This window comes from Mercenaria mercenaria, unplaced genomic scaffold, assembly GCF_021730395.1.
Source record: "Mercenaria mercenaria strain notata unplaced genomic scaffold, MADL_Memer_1 contig_2161, whole genome shotgun sequence".
Classification (NCBI taxonomy): domain Eukaryota; kingdom Metazoa; phylum Mollusca; class Bivalvia; order Venerida; family Veneridae; genus Mercenaria; species Mercenaria mercenaria.
The window spans coordinates 26033-43686 of record NW_026460202.1 but is presented as its reverse complement, the minus strand read 5'-3'; the positions used below and the strand labels follow the sequence as shown (position 1 = coordinate 43686).

Here is a 17654-nt window from a genome sequence, read left to right as displayed (position 1 = left end):
CTGCAGACTTGGTGGTTACCTAGGTGCCTGCCCGTGCCTAAAACATGCCCGATGTTGCACCTATATTTTTGTAACATTTAGCCCAACAAAAATAACGCTACTGAACTTCCTGTTTATGCATATTTGCATTATACAAAGGCAATGATATCGAGGTTGAAGGTTCGAGTCCCACCAGAGAGGAATTTTGTTACTGAAGAGAGACGTATTGATGAGATGCTAGTTAAGTAAATAATAGTAACCGACTGATTACCTGCCTGTTGCTAGACATTAGGTATAAAGTAGGGATCGGAAATAAATGCTGTTTAAAAGGTGTCCCGTTAGCCAAAATAAAAGGTCATTTAAGTTGGAGTGACATTATAATAAATAAACTTTTACATTATACTTACAGAGATGATTGTGCCAACACCGCAATAGTACTTACTTGTCTCGGCGTTTGATGTTCCTGGAAAATTTCCACATTCGGGTGGCCTAGAGTCAATCTGGAAAACAGCCAGATCGATTCCAGGTACACCGCTACCACCAGCTTTGTATGCAACTTCCTTGATTGGTCCCAGCCTACGTTTTTCATGTTTATTGTCCGGCTGATAGACAATTTCGTTCTCAACTGATTTGTTTTGCTGTCTAAGATTGTGCATGTATTGCTCATTCATGAGAACGTGGGCACATGTTATACCACAAAGTCCATATTCTGGATGTTCTATGAAACCACCTATTGTTCCGTAAACATCCGGTTTGACAGAAGACGTAATCTGACAGCCCATTCGCACATTCGTATGGAAGTCGGACGCTGTCAAAACACTAGTTTGAAAGCCTCCTTCTCTGATGTCTACCGGTATGCCGTCCAGAGTTTTAGGAATCTTTTCCTCATCTAAGGGGATTTTGCCTTTTATTAGGACATATACCACTACGCAAGCTTCAGGGATTATCTCTTCATTTCCAGTTGCAAAACCTACTGATCGAACTCCGCCTCCTGTTATAACAGAAATATACCTATGATTTTGCATGAGGGTGTCCGCATATAGGTCTATTACATTACGTATTTTCTCTGACTGACTAGCTGACAGCCTATTTTCTGCGCTTTTACGACTATGCATCACATATTTCCCCTCTTCGTTATAATGATCCACAGTTCTTATGTACGTTCTGTAGCCAACATCAACCTTTACATCTCCGGTAGCGACAACGACAAATACCACTTCTTCTTCCTCACTGGTGTCATACGCTGGCCAAACGTATAGAATTCTATCTGATTTATTTTTGATGAATGTGCATATTCTTTCACACTCTTTCAATAGCAAAGATCTCGTTTCAATGCCAGCAGACCATAACTGTTCGATGTCCCTCATTTTCGAACACCGAAATGTTTGATCCTTCTCTTTGCCTAGAAGATGAATATAAAGATGCCAGACAAATCTAGATAGATTATTCTCGAAATACCTTTAGCATATTAAAACTATGTTAAATACTTCATATAAGATTATTTTATTTACAAACACTTACGCCGACGGCGATTTTGTCAGAAATCTTACGTATATAACTCTGTATGTAATGTGATTTTTTTCCACAGACACTTGGGGTTCGGACCCCCATCAACCCCATTCTCCTCTGCCCCTGGTTAAGTTTAGCTAATATTTTTTAGCATTTTACCATGTATTGACATAGGTGACGACCATAAAACGCATTTTGTAACAATTCAGCGTGTTTTTGACAAATGTACTTTTTTACCATGAATGCTCTCAATATCACAAGATTTGAAACATCACACGAACACTAGGAAAACAATAGCCAATTAAACTTTTAAATGAACCCCTACCAATGAATCACTGGTATCAATCGACGGGTCTGTTACCATTCTGTCAAATGACACCGGTCCCGACAACTGTCATTTGTATTCCGACGAGAAATCAATAAATGTTATAAATCAATCCATCGAAATTTTATGAACCACTTCCTTGCGAATTGATCCCTGCTTTGAACTGCGCATATCGTTGCCGGGTACCAAAATTTATACCGTTACGACTACATTATACCGGATTATCGCATCAGCAAGTGTTACACGCGGTTTGACAGAAGATATGTCCAGCGTAAGCAAGTGTTCCCATTGTTCTTGCGATGATTCAAATCTTGTGATATTGAGAGCATTGATGGTAAAAAATACATTTTTAAAAACACATTCAAATGTTACAAAACGCGTTTTATGATCGTCACCTATCCTCAATACATGTTAAAATGCAAAAAAAAAATATTGCCTAAACTTAACCAGGGGCGGAGGAGAATGGGGTGGGAGGGGGTCCGAACCCCAAGTGTCTGTGATTTTTTTATCAACTGCAATTCTGTATGTCAATAAATTTACCACTCTTTACGATATCATTAAGTGAATACAGATTATATAAAGTCTTTCGTCTACATTTTAGCTTAACTGCAAAGATTTTTGCATTAGAGCTGTTGTTACAGTTTTTACGTATGATTATTTATGTGAGTTCAATGTAATTATTTCGGAAGTTGATGGCCCAAATTCATTCTGAATGATCCTAACATTATGGGGTAATGTTTCAATAGTTTTGTCAAGTAGTTTCAAACGAAAGATACGGGAGGAGTGGATATTCAACAGGACATATTTCAGTGATGAATTAAATAATAAAAACTGATAATTAATACAGTGTGTATTAAGAAACAGGTTTATAAAAAACTTGTGAGAACGGCTGGTTCTGTGTTAACATATAACATAACTGATTTCGCGTGACTGCGCCAAGTGACAAATTCGTATTGTGACGGCAAAGAACAGTTTCGTACTGTGGCCCGGGTACGTTTTCTGAATATAGGAGTAAATGTATTTTAAATGCATTTATATCCAGTTGGTTTTTATGATGTTTATTTGACAAAGGAGTCCTGTTTTGCAAAATAAAGTAACGCTTGGATCGAATTTTCTAGCTCTGTAAATGTGGCACGGTCTAAAAGTTATCCTTAAATGTCGAAAATCAACCAAAACTTGAACGGTCATCAATCCACCTGGATTCAGCACAAATTTGCTAAAAACGTTAACAGATTGTGCGACAATTTTTTCAACACGACCTCGTTCTATAAAAACATACATTAGGTCAATAATTTGCAGGTTATAATGTAAAGGTGTCTCTAGGTGTGCAACTTTGGCCATTTCAGACTCACTATTTAGTGCCCTGAAACCGATATTCAAGTCACTTTCATCGTAAAACTACTAAATTGTCAGTCTAGAAATGCAATGAACTCGCTCTACTTCCCATAAACATTCTCAGAATTGTATTTTTATTATTTTTGTCGCATTTGTATATATCAAGGCACCTTTTACAAAATGTTCAAATTAATTAGCCCCTGCCCTCTAAATTTAGACTGGATATCGGTACGAAAACAATATTTTTGAAATCCATAATACTTTATTATGTTCTTTTGTTCATGTATGAATTTATTCTATTGTAGTTGTTATTGAAAAAGCAATTCAAGTTTAACCTGATATTTAAATCACTCTTTTAGAACGGAAATTTGTAGTATTTATTTGTTGTTAGGATATCAGGTACTTTTTCGTAAATGCGTCGTACATAACATGCGAATAATTTTTATTGGATGTATCTTTGGATCGTTAATTCCTGTATGATTTTTACAACTGCACTGAAAACAAGTGAATGAAGTAATGCCATGCAATACAAAGTCCCCTACCTTTTTTCTCTACTGCATTATAACATAGTGATCTGATATCTGTCGATGATATATGAACAATGTAGTACTATATATACAATACCGGTATGTTATAACAAAACGTTTAGATTAAAATTTGCTTACACAAAAATCTACAACTGTTTGTTGTTTATTACATTTATAAAGATAAACAATACTAGTTTCAATTTTGAGAACATTTCACTTTGATATTGGCGGGAAAATTATGAGAAAAAATATCATCTTATTAAAGGGAAGTAATTCTGAACTAAATAAATCCACAAATATATTTAATTGGGTCCATATAACACATGAGCTTATATCAAATTATTTTACAGCCCTGTTTACGTTTGACCCATGATGTGACCTTGACCTTTGAGGGTCCAAGTTTTGCGCATGACGCGTCATCTCATCCAGGGGAATATTTGTGCCAACTAATATTCAAATCCTGTTTTGAATGACAAAGTTATGAACCGGACAGCAAAAAACCCTACTGACTTTTGATCTCCAAGTGTGACCTTGACCTTTATAGGTAGGGTTCTGGATGTTGCCCATGAAACATCGTCTGATTATGGGAATCTTTTATGCCAAGTAATATTAAAATCCCTTTATAGATTGTTGAGTTACAGAGTTGACCTGACAGGGGAAAAGCCCTGTTGACCTTTTGTGTCATTGACTCATTATGGGGATTATTAATGCCAGGTAATAAAATTTACAATCGCCCAATTCATACCTTTGAAAATTATGACGTTCATTTCGTATGAACAGCAAAAGGAAAGGTGCGAAAATTACGTCAACGCTTCTTTGTAATACATGTAACAGGCCGCTGTTTTGACGACGTCCGCATATAGTTATGGTAGGGTGACTTCGGCCAAGAAAGTCCACTATTTCTAGGGGTAACCCGGACCCAATTTTTAACAAGGCATGTTCTATACCGAAATGTTCGTAAAAGTTTGTAGATTCTGAAAGTGCCGGCATAAATTGGCATAAATGGTGGCGAGCTGAGAAATCCAAGATGGCGTCCAAGATGGCCACCATAAAATGAAAAAGGTGCTTTTTTAAATAAATAAGGTTTTCTTCATTCATTTTTGATGAAATAAACTGCTGGCATGCATTGTTTTGTAGAATTATTGCAACTACCTTTCATGAATTGTAAAACATTTAAAGGGAGAAAAAATATGTCAAAAGGTCAAATTCCTGCTAAACATACAAATTTTACCCATTCATTATCACTAATTTGTATTTTTGAAAATTAGAACTTATAAATCCTTTTGAAAAAAATCAAAGAATGGCATAAAAAGATTATTTTATACAAAAAATGACAATTATTGATGATGGCAAAAAACAAATGACCGTTTTTTATACACATTAATGATAATATCAAGGAATGGCTGTTTGGGTTTAGACAAATTAATTCCAACATGATCTAACTGAAGAAAATTGACCAGATTAAAATATAATATACAGAAATAAGCCTATTATCAACCATGACAAAAAGACCAATAGATTTAAAATTAAATAAAATGGTTGACCAATCAGAAATTATGACAAATAAGAAGCTCTGAAAGGGGGCTCCTAAACGACCACTAGACAATCCAACATGTAAAATATCTAAGCTCTGTGTCAACCTCTCTATTAGTTTGTGAGTCCTAGGCTCAAGCATTGCCGAGTTATAGGCCTTTTTGCTCTATGAACCCGGTGCGGCGTGGCCTCTTTTTACCCCAGGGGCATAATTTGCATGATCTTGTTAGAGGACCCCTAGGCAATGCCACATACCAAATATCAAAGGCTAACGCCTTGAACTTTCCGACTTGGGTCCCCTAGGATATGGCCTCTTTACACCCCAGGGGCATAATTCGAACAATTTTGGCAGAGTTCAACTGGGCAATGCAACATACTAGATATCAAAAGCCTAGGCCTTGCAGATATTTGGTTTGTAGCCTTGCCTTGTGATCCTCTATCAAGATTATTCAAATTTTTACCCTGGTGTGAAAAGATGCCCCGCCCCGGGGGTCCCATGTTTTACATAGACTTATATAAGGAAAAAGTTTAAATTTTTTCTTGTCTGAAACTGCAAGGTCTAGGCTTTTGATATTTGTTATGTTGCATGACCTAGTGGTCCTCTACCAAGATTATTCAAATTATACCCTTGAGGTGAAAAAGGCCCCTCTCGGGAGACATAGATTTGTTTGTAATTCAATTGTTTGAACAACTTTGAAAGGAGGCAACCCAAGGATTCTGTAAATTTTGGTGTAAATTTGCCAAGTGGTTTTGAAGAGGATTTTTTTTGAAATTGTTGACGTACGCACGAAGGACGACGCACGACAGACGACGGACATCTAGCGGTAGGCATAGGAAATAGAGATCAATATAATTGCACCTTTACTAATCCTACCAGGTGTTCTGTATTACAAAAGTGCTTCTATTGTGACATTTTGATACAAGCAAAACTGTATTATCTGCACTATTATTTACTTACTGGTACTTCATTTTATTATTGGCTTGTTAAAAGTTAATTTTTTACCATATATAAGTTGACAGAATCATAAGAACCATGTTTTGAGGGGTAAATCAAACACAAATTAATAAATCCTAAATGTTTTTTTTGTGCAAAAATGTATGATATTGTGTCTAAAACAGTTTTCATTTTCCACTCAATTGTGTAATTGCAAGGGAAGTAAACTAATAGATATCTCTGCTTATAAGTACTAGCCCAAGGCAAGAGTTGTTATTCTTCGTGGATCACAACTTCAAATTAAAAATTAAAACTTCTGTTATTGATATTAACAAAACTATCATAAACTTCACATTTGTGAAATCATGTTTGGTTATTTCAAGGACTTGGAAATCGATTTCTAGACATTATTTAATGTATTACTATCAATGAAAAGTTTAGGGTCTATCTCTACTAGCGGTCACAGAAGCTCAACATTTGCACAAAAAAAAGCATTCTGTAACTACTAAACTGGGTAAAGTACAGCATTCCTTGACAGTATGCACAAGTTCACTTCATGTTGATGTTTGACTGCAAGTTTCAGTTAAATGCATTGAAACTGTAAACAAAGATTATGAGACGGCCAGACATGGCTGCAACTATACCACAACCCCCGAAATTTGCATACATTGGTCAATAACTTAATAAACACCGCCTATATCTGCTACAATACTTCTTATTGCTGTTCTGTGTGCTGATTTAGGTGATTTCTTACCTTCTGAGGGGGTGTGTAATCGAGCCCTTTTCTGTTCAAGCAATCCTTCAGAATCCCTGAAATTAAGTTACGCATATCTTTAATTTAAACAATCCTGCCATACATCGAAACTGAGGACTTAAGTCATTCGCCACAAAAAAGTATACAAAAGTGTTTATATTACCAACGAAGTGAAAAAGAAAATATGTGAAAATTGTTGAATTTCATGCAGCAACAGTTTACTTTCAAGTTTTTGATAATAGAGAAGATCCCAGGTGCTTTTCTGTGCATTAATCACCTTCTGGCACCTAGGTGGAACCATCCATCCTTTCGAAAGCCTGAGCGAGGCTCGAAACCAAATTGGTGCGGAGCAAGTCATTGGAAGTCAGCGACCTTTACCAGTCGGCCATGGAGGCCAGAAGAAAATATATAAAAAGCACTTTTTAATTTAAGTATAAAGCGCATCGCTGGAAGAATGTAAGTATAATAGAAGTCCGACTTTATACTAACATGTTTTCAGACGGCTGTTAATTGGATTTCCTACAGGATTTGGGCAAACATACTCGCACATTTAATATGGAAACCACTAAGTTTGCACCAACAAAAGCTAAAACTGGATGGAAATATTCATATGGTCATTGCGTATTAATTCTAAGCTAAAATCATTTATTGAATTACAATAATTCTATGGTCATGTCAGCGAAATTTGTCTTAGTTGATGTAAATGTAAAATCATAGTGGCGATTAAAACTCAGACAATATGTGAATGCATTTTTGCACAGAAAATAAGAGCACATTGAAGTCGCCTTAACTTAGCCTCTCATTTAAAAAAAAGAGGTAAAAAAACACATTGTAAATTAAGATTATATATATATTTAGATTAATGAAAAAATAATTAATGAAGAACAAAACAACTTGTTTTATATTGAAAAGAAAGCTTTCCGCTGTCACACAAAAGCACTCTACAAATTAAATAATTAGAGTGTTTTGTAATTGAATCATAAAGTCAATCCGAATATCTGTCTTCCCGTTTGAAATAAACCCGTCAACAAGTCAGACTGAGAGGTCAGTGACGTACTGTAAAAACAAAAACTTGATTTTAACTACACACTTGTGCAAGTTAAGTATAGGAGAAATTACGAGTAACTGGATTCGTGAAAAATACTGCATGAGATCAAACATTTCACCGCCTCAACTGATGTCTTCATTTTTTATACATTCACGATAATTTAGCTACGATCTGATTTACTAGAAGTAAGTACTAAGTGTACACTTGAGTATACTGTGTGAAAATTGTAAACTTTTCCGATCGCCGCTCATTAAAGTTACTAAGTTAAAGTTAAAATATAGCATCAAACCGTTCACATTGTCACAAAATAAAGATATCAGATTATAGATGCGGTAGCTTAATGGATAAGGCACCTGCCCCGCAATCAGAGGGGTTTGAATGTTCGAGCCCTGTCAGAGGATGGTTTTGTTACTGAAGAGAGACCGGTTTATAGGCCGCAACCGAAGTAAATAATGGTTGCGTATTACCTACCTGCCTGGTTCCTGGCATTAAAACTAGGAATCGGGAACTAATGTTGTTCAATGTATGAATGTGTCTCATAAGCCAATATTGCTGATACTTTTAGTAGGGGTGACACTATTATAAACAAACATTTTACCTTTTTGCTTTTTACAGACATTTAAAACTGCTATATTACAATGACGTTGTGAAAAAAAAGCAAAGAAGATTTATAGAACCTATGAATTGCATGACATAAAATCACAAAAGTTTCAATCAATTCCCATAAGTAGACGGACATTTAGTCTGGCTACCGAACATATAATAATTTCATGTATATATAAAAACAGTTTAGTTCTTTTTTCCAGTTTTTCTATCTCAATAAACTCGTCTTAGTAGTGCACGAATTTTGTGAAACAAGAGTGTACTTCCAGATAAAAGTATGAAACTCGGCATTGTTGTAGTTGGATGTATCATGCTTCATTTAAGCCTGGAAAGGAGGTTGTAACTATTTAAAATGGCTGCCAAACCTCAAGTTTGCTCTAGTATTGTATATATGGCGAGAAAAATAAAGAAAAAATTCTAGTAATAGGTAATTATTAGCTACAGATAAGTTCTATATACATACAGAAAAAAAGTCAAGTAATAAAATTATTTTCCATCGAAATCGCTTTTCGGCGAAAATTACGAAAAAGTTGCATTGTAGTACATATATTTGTAAAATACGCTCCTCAAAAATGTTTATACTTACATTGGATAAATAAATTCATTATGGGTCAATTGTGGCGTTCCTGCAGATTCCTTTGACCGTCCACCCTGAAAAAAATGTTTTATTCTATGTTGAACCAAACGCTACGAAAAAGAAACTACTTCACATAACCTGTAGTACACTGCTACATGTTTTCCTTGTTTACTAACACAAGCATAGAAAACAAGAGAACACAGAACAGAATTTTTTTTGTGGTTATAAACAGTAGTTTTTATCTCACCTGAGTACAAAGTGCTCAAGGTGAGCTTTTGTGATCGCTCTGTGTCCGTCGTCCGTCGTCAACAATTTGACTGTTAACACTCTAGAGGTCACAATTTAAGCCCAATCTTAATGAAACTTAATCAGAATCTTACCCTTAATAAAATCTTGGACGACTTTGATATTAGGTCATCTAGGGTCAAAAACTAGGTCACTAGGTCAAATCAAAGGAAAAGCTTATTAACACTCTAGAGGTCACACTTTTGGCCCAATCTTGATTAAACTTGGTCAGAATGTTACCTTCAAAAAAATCTTGGATTAGTTTGATATTGGGTCATCTAGGGTTAAAAACTAGGGCACCAGGTCAAATAAAAGGAAAAGCTTCTTAACACTGTAGAGGCCATATTTATGACTATCTTTATGAAACTTAGTCAGAATGTTAATCTTGATAGTTTTAAGGTAAGTTTGAATCTGGGTTATCTGGGGTTAAAAACTAGGTCACCAGGTCAAATCAAAAGAAAAGTTAGTTAACACTCTAGAGGCTACATTTATGATCATGTATTAATTATTTCAGAATATTAATCTTAATGATCTTTAGGTCGAGTTTAAATCTGGGTCAGGTCAAAAACTAGGTAACCAGGTCAAATCAAAGGAAAAGCTAGTTAACATTCTAGAGGTCACATTTATGACCATATCTTAATGCAACTTGGCCAGAATGTTAATCTTGATTATCTATAGAAATAAGATCAAATCTGGGTTAAGGTGGTTAAAAACTAGATCATCAGGTCAAAAAATTAAAGGAAAAATTTGTTAAAACTCCAGGGGCCACAATTATAATTATATCTTCATGAATCTTGGTCAGAAAGTTAACCTTGATGATTTTAAGGTCAAGTTCGAATCTGGGTCATGTGGAGTCAGAAACTAGGTCACCAGGTCAAAGGAAAAGCTAGTTAACACTCTAGAGGCCACATTTATAAAACTTGGTCAGAATGTTAATCTTTAGGATCTTAAGGTGAATTCCAAACTGGGTCAGGTGGGGTCAAAAACTAGGTCAATAGGTCAAATCAAAGGAAAAGCTTGTTAACATTCTAGAGGTCACAATTTTTTTTTCTTAATGAAACTTTGTCAGAATGTTACCCTAAATAAAATCTTGGAGTTCGCTATTAGATCAGCTGAGGACAAAAACTAAATCACCAGGTCAAATAAAAGGAAAAGCTTGTTAACACTCTAGAGGCCCCATTCCTGGCTATATCTCTTTGAAACTTAACTAGATTGTTTGTCTTAATGACCTCTAGGTCATGTTCGAATCTGGATCAAGTGGGATAAAAAAAACTAGATCACCATGTCAAACTAGAATTGTCACAGGAGTGACGAATACTCCCACAATACGGTCTTGTCACAGAAGAATGGCAACTATAAGAAATACATAGCCAGAAGAAGGTGCAGTTTAAATCGAACTTGACCTGTATTTTATGATGTTACACCTGTGTACCAAAATTTATCGAAATATGTCAAGCCTTTCGTGAGTTTGTGTCCAGCAACCATGAGTTTGACAAATAAGTAAGTAAAGTAAGTTGGAAAGGGGCCATAACTACATATAAAATTGGTGTTTGTAGACAAAGTCGAACTTTACCTGAACTTTATGATGTCACACCTGTGTACCAAAAACATTTAAATCTATCAAGAACTGTTACTGGAGTGTTTAATGACTCCAGTGGTAGATGAATATTGCACAGTAGCTTGAGTCTGTGTTAAATAGATATCAAATAATAAGAGAGGTACAGATAAAGTTCGAAACAAATGCATTTCGTAATAACTGAGATATATCTTAATGATCTAAAGGTCATGTTACAATCTGGGTCAAGTGGAGTCAAAAACTAGGTCACCAGGTCAAATCAAAATTAAAGTTTGTTAACAATCTAGAGGCCACATTTATGATTATATCTTCATAAAACTTGGTTAGAATGTTGATCTTTATGATCTTTAGGTTAAGTTCGAATCTGGGTCATGTTGGTAAAAAAACTAGGTCACTGGGTCAAATTAAATGGAAAGCTAGTTAACACTTTAGAGGACACATTTATGACCATATTAATGAAACTTGGTCAGAATGTTAATCTTGATGATCTGATCTTTAGGTCCATAGGTCCGATGAGCGATACAGGGCCTTCAGGACCCTCTTGTTTTGGTTCTGTTGTTGGGTTTGCTGTCAATCTGACACAATTATTGGTCATGTGGCGCCTTTCCAGCTTTTCATGGTGTAGGAAGACACCAGGTGCCACTCCAGGCATTATTTCATATCAGGCGGGCACCTAGGTAGAACCATCAACCTTCCGTAAACCAGCTGGATGGCTTCCTAACATGAAGAATTCTATGCCCCAAGTAAGATTCAAAGCCAAGATGGGTCTTAATATCCTGTGTAAAGCATATCATGCACTGTCAACAAAGGCAGAACCTAATTATTTGTAGCAATAAACAAGGCAGTCTGAAAGATAGCTATATCACCCGCCACTGTTATGGATAGTGAAAGGGTAAACATTTGACCTTAAGATGTGACCATGACCTTGAACTGACATGGCTGACTCATGAAATATGCACATCGTCTTGATGAGGTGGTTATTTGACCCAAGTTTCATGAAAATCCTTCGAGGGGTTTAGGAGATACAGAGCTCAAACCTTTGACCTTGAGGTGTGACCTTGACCTTGAGTTGACATAGCTGACTCAAAAGATGTTGATGAGGTGATCATTTAAACCAAATTTGATGAAAATCCTGCCTAAACGGCTGGTGTCCTAGGGGATCAGGCTGTAACACAGAAAAATATTGGTATTTGAAAAGGACGAACTTAATACTAGTAACTGATTAAATTGTGTGCATCATACCATTATTTATAACGTTTGATTTCTGAGGAGTAAAATAAAGCCATTACATAATTTTGCTATCACAACAGTGTAATAAAGCTCCGTACTTTAAATATAGACAATGTTGGTCTGTAATAGGTTAAGAAAGAAGACATTTTGATGTTTCTTATGTGTTGTATATGTGGAAAAGCTTATATGTGATAAAAAGAATATTACATTTGTATCTTTCCATATCAAATTTATTAAATTTGTTGATAAAAAAAACTGCATCCCAGACAGCTGTATAAATGTAACTTGTAGCCAAAAGAGCTTTTCCCCCAAACGAAACGAATACTGTTTGCAACTAATACTGGCCTAGTCACTAAGGCCGATCCTTGACAATATTCTACAACTTACTATAGTGAGTTTCTGCATGGTACGTAACTGCTGCTGCTGCTGTTGTTGCTGCAGCGCAGCTTGTTGTTGTAGCGCAGCTTGTTGTTGTAGCGCAGCTTTTTGTTTACAATGTCTGTTGATCAACTTCTGCTGCAGCTGTTGCTGTTGCTGTAAGTGGAACTGTTGCAGAGTCAAGGCGGTCTTACCTAGCAGCTGTTGCTGCACTGCAAGTGAATAAATTAAAACAGTGTAACCTTTAGTGTTATTAAAACTTGTGCCGAAACCACAGTCACTGCTTTCACAAAAATATATTATATTGTAAAATATACGTGATATTAAATATCAAACAGAATGACAAGTTTCTGTTCAAAACACAAAAATTGTCAATGCTGAAATATCAGCACTAGCATCTGCCGTTGTTGGTATTTACTGTCGCAAGAGTGAAATTGGACTGGACTAAACTGTTCCAGCGCAGAGTGCATCTTGCAGAGTGCATCTTGCAGAGTAACTTGTTTCAGGAAAAGAGTGAACACTCATCCCTGTTGGCTTTTATTTCATATTATTCAAGCTTATCTATTCTTCATAGTTGAGAAACTAAAATCATATATTAAGTGAAACTAAAGTAAAAACTCGCGTCAGTGCATCGTTTTTGTTGGGTTTAACGTCACACCAAAACAAGTATCAGTCGAATGGTAGTCCAAAAATTAGACGTGTAAAATGTTGTTATTTGGCGTTTTTTCAACATTCAATATTCTGACAACTTACATTTGTACTAATGGCTGACTTTCCAGCTTTTCATGGTGGACGAAGACTCTAGGTTCCCATGCATGCAATATTTTATCGCATACAGGCACTTGGAACAACAGGCTTACTCACATGAACAATTTAACACTCCAAGCGAGACCCTAACCTACATCGATGTGGAGTAAATTGTTTAACGTCAGTTACCTTGACCACTCAGTCATGGAGGCCGCAAAACTATGCATGTGCTTCAAATATGAAGGCTGTAGCTTGAGAAATGTGCAAGTAGCTATTACGTAAAAATCAATGTCAAATTTCAATTCAGAACACAAAACTATGCATGTGATTCAAACTTGAAGCCAGTAGTTTCAGAAATGTGAAAGTAGGTCACTAGGTCACTCTCAAGGTCAAAGTTCATTTTGGTACACAAAACTATGCATGTGATCCAAATATGAAGGCTGTAGCTTGAGAAATGTGAAAGTAGGTCACTGGGTCAAAATCAAGGTCAAATTTCATTTCGGAACACAAGACTATGCATGCGGTCCAAATTTGAATTCTGTACCTTCAAAAATAATGTGAAAGTAGGTCACTAGGTCAATGTCAAGGTCAAAGTTTGTTTCGGTACACAAACTTATGCATGTGGTCCAGATTTGAAGTTTGAAGCTACAGAAATGTGAAAGTAGGTCACTAGGCCAAGATCAAGGTCAACTCATGTCAAGGTTAATCTTGCCACCCAAAACTGTACATGTGGTCCACATTTTAATGTTATAGGTTATGGACAAGAAGATTTTAAAAGTTTTTCCCTATATAAGTCTATATGAACCATGTGACCCCTGGGGCGGGGCCATATTTGACCCTAGGGGGATAATTTGAACAACCTTGGTAGAAAACCACTAGATGATGCTACATTACAAATATCAAAGCCCTTGGCTTTGTGGTTTGAACAAGAAGATTTTCAAAGTTTTTCCCTATATAAGTCTATGTAAACCATGTGACCCCCGGGACGGGGCCATATTTGACCCTAGGGGGATAATTTGAACAATCTTAGTAGAGGACCACGATATGATGTCACATACAAAATATCAAAGCCTTAGGCCCTGTGGTTTTGGATAAGAGGTTTTTCAAATTTGTTGAACCAGTCTGATTTTCAGGGGGACTAGTGTACCAATACATCATTCTGACAAAGTTTAGTCAAAATCCCCCTAGTAGTTTCTGAGGAGATGCGATAACGAGAAATTGTTACCGGACGGACGGAAAGACGGACGGGCGGAAGGACGACGGATCACGGACGCAGAGTGATTTGAATAGCCCACCATCCTATGATGCTGGGCTAAAATGTGTGAATACTCATCCTTCTTGGCTATAATACTGTTCGAACTTGACTTTTATTTATTCACATAATTGTTAGCTGACAAATAAAATAATGTTTGCAGTATGATTGTAACAGTCTGCTGTTGCGGTGATGCCTGGTTTGCGGGCTGGGGTTGTGCTTGTGAGGTAGATGTGTATGTAACTGGTGTCCTCTGAGTAACCGATGCAGAAGGTGGATTACCCTCACTGTAACATGAGCTGCCTGTGCTTGCTGCACTGGGGTTTGCACCTGTATCGATGTTTGAACTGTAATCGTCCCTGAGCTGCCACAGTCACATGCTGAACAGACTGGACAGGTGTCACAACCACGTTTTGTGGAACTTTGGTCAACTTGGACCGAGTTATAGACAATATTAGATGTATCGGTAAGTCGTTACTGCCCCTACCGCAGTTACAATTCCAGGTTTACAATACTTGCAGTCATTGAGGACGGACGAGATCAGTGAGGACGGTACGGGAACCGTGGAAACAGATGCAGAACTGCCAACAATCTGTGCTGCACCTTGTATAGTCTGCTGAATCTGTGGAGCTTGTACTGTTGCTGTGGTAGGAATCACCTTAGTAACCATCTGAGGCGTGGCCTGGCTCTGTGTTACTGTGGCTATGATGGTAGGTTAAGATGTGTGTATGATCTGCTGAATAGTGCCACCCTGCGACTGTTGTTTCACCAGCTGATGAAGCTGCTGGACGGTCAACCCTAAATAAACTTTACAACATCTTTGGGGCCTTCTGACCCAAACCTGAAAGAATTTTACAATCTTCCACATAACACATACACCTAGTATCTTCAATGTATCCAAGACATAATAACAAATCATAGCTGCTCATGTCCCGCAACTGGGACTTTAGCAATATTTTGGTTCGCCACAACATTGTAAACGCGATTGATAACGATACTAATATTGAAAGAAAAGGTGAAGTCAGCATGTCGATCAAATAAACTTCTGAAAATAAATATCATTCATGTAATTTACAGTATAACGAGCAGATCATCTTTTTGGCTAAAAATTATAGATCTCAAACAGAAAACTGAGAAAAAAACACTAACATGTTTTATCACATCTACAGAGGTCAGAAAATGCATTATTATGATAGTAATAATACCGTTAAGCTAACGTTCTTTCAAAAAAAATAATGTTATTTGTGTTTTATAACTTATTCAACTTTTAGTCTTTACAGCGTCTGTTTGTTTTGGTTTAAGGCCTTTTTACAACAGCGGCGGGAAGTTAACCTGACCAGTGTTCCTGGGTTCTGTATCAGTACAAACCTGTTCTCAGAAGTAACTGCCAACTTCCCCACATGAATCAGAGGTGGAAGACGAATGATTTCAGACAGAATGTCCTTTATCAAATCGTCACCGAGAACATAAGCCCCGCCCGAGGATCGAACTCACTACCCCGCGATCCGTAGATCTACGTTCTTCCTATTGAGCTAAGCGGACGGTATATCCGTACCAGATGAAAAGGCATCGTCCTCATTTTCATATCATTGAAAGAGAAAACACTGATAAGCAAAATGTGATTTTAAATACATGTATTATATAGTTCAATTCCGTCTCCAATTCATGAAAATCGCAATATCTACTTAAACAATTGTATATTCATACATGTACAATAGCAAACGACATGATTATGTTCATTCTCGTGTAATGGTAAAAAGACCTGTGCGCATAGGCATTAGGAAGACCATCAAAATATGCTGAAAACTCGAAACTACGATGGTGAAAAGTAAAAAAAATACGATGGTGAAATCTTGATACTACGATGGTGAAATATTGAAACCAAGATGATGAAAAGTCGAAACAACGAACTCACATGGTGAAAAGTTTGACTTTTCGTCATCGTTGTTTCGTTGTTGACATTTCACTATCGTAGTTTTGTGTTTTTCATCATCGTGGTTTCAACTTTTCACCATTATATTTTCGTTGCTTCGACTTCTATGTCGCTGTGTCGTTTTTCGAGCTCACAGTATGCCACAGGGACACCGTAACAATATCGCCTTTCATTTTAAGCTCGACTATTTGAAGAATAAGTAGAGCTATCCTACTAACAAAGGCGTCGGCGCCGGTGTGTCGACGGCGGCGTCACATCTTGGTTAAGTTTTCGTACCAGTCTACATTTTAAGAAAACCTTTTGAGACAAAGCTTTGAAACTTCCAACTCTGGTGTACCATCATCATGTCGAGTTTATTATATTTTTATCAAGGATTCTGTCTGAATCATGGCCCCCTTTTAACTTACAAATCTTGGATGAGTTTTTCATACTAGTTCATATTTTGTGAAAACTGTTTGAGATATGCCTTTGAAACTTTCATCACTTGACTACTATAACCGTTTCTATAGGTAGGCAAGAGTACGAAATTCTATCGAGTATTTTGGCTGAACTATGGCCCTTTTAAGACTTGGAAATCAGTTCAGTGTTCATACAAATCAAAAATTTGTCAAAACATATAGCTTTGAAACTTTAAACACTTACATATCATCATAATCCTCGTCTATTGGCAAAATTACATAAATCTGTCAACTATTGTGGTTGAATTATGGCCCTCTTTGGACTTGGAAATTGGTTAAATTTTCGTACTTGTGAGTCCACGTTTTGTCAAAACTTTTTAACATGTGGCTTTGAAACTTTAAACACTTGTTTATTGTCCATCTATACACATCTATAGGCAAGAGTACATAACTCTGTAAACTATTTTGGCTGAATTATGAAAACAAATAGCATTTTTAGAATCAAAGGGTCATAACCTCTCACCCTGGAATAGTACATATATTCCCTGACAATATGAAAAAGGTCACTTCATAGCGATACATTTCTGTATGTTTGGGCAAAATCCTTTTGAATCAGTAGTAGTAGATATCCAGAAAATCAGATTATAACTAGTTTAACATTTTTCATGTTCGCAACACAAACTTTTAACAAATATATGTGTTTCTCTCTTAGTGAAGGACCATAACTCTGG

At 36.5% G+C, this 17654-nt stretch overlaps 1 protein-coding gene across 1 annotated transcript in view; it reads right to left on the bottom strand.

Annotated features, from left to right (window-relative positions):
* Positions 1–421: 421 nt before the first annotated feature.
* The window catches only part of LOC123533163 (uncharacterized), a gene marked incomplete at its 3' end in the record, with an annotated part of 41781 nt that continues 24548 nt past the window's right edge, over positions 422–17654 (bottom strand). Inside the window, exon 8 of the mRNA XM_053533243.1 lies at positions 422–1381. Coding sequence (XP_053389218.1) covers positions 422–1381 — 960 coding nt within the window. The remainder of the gene's footprint in view (positions 1382–17654) is intronic.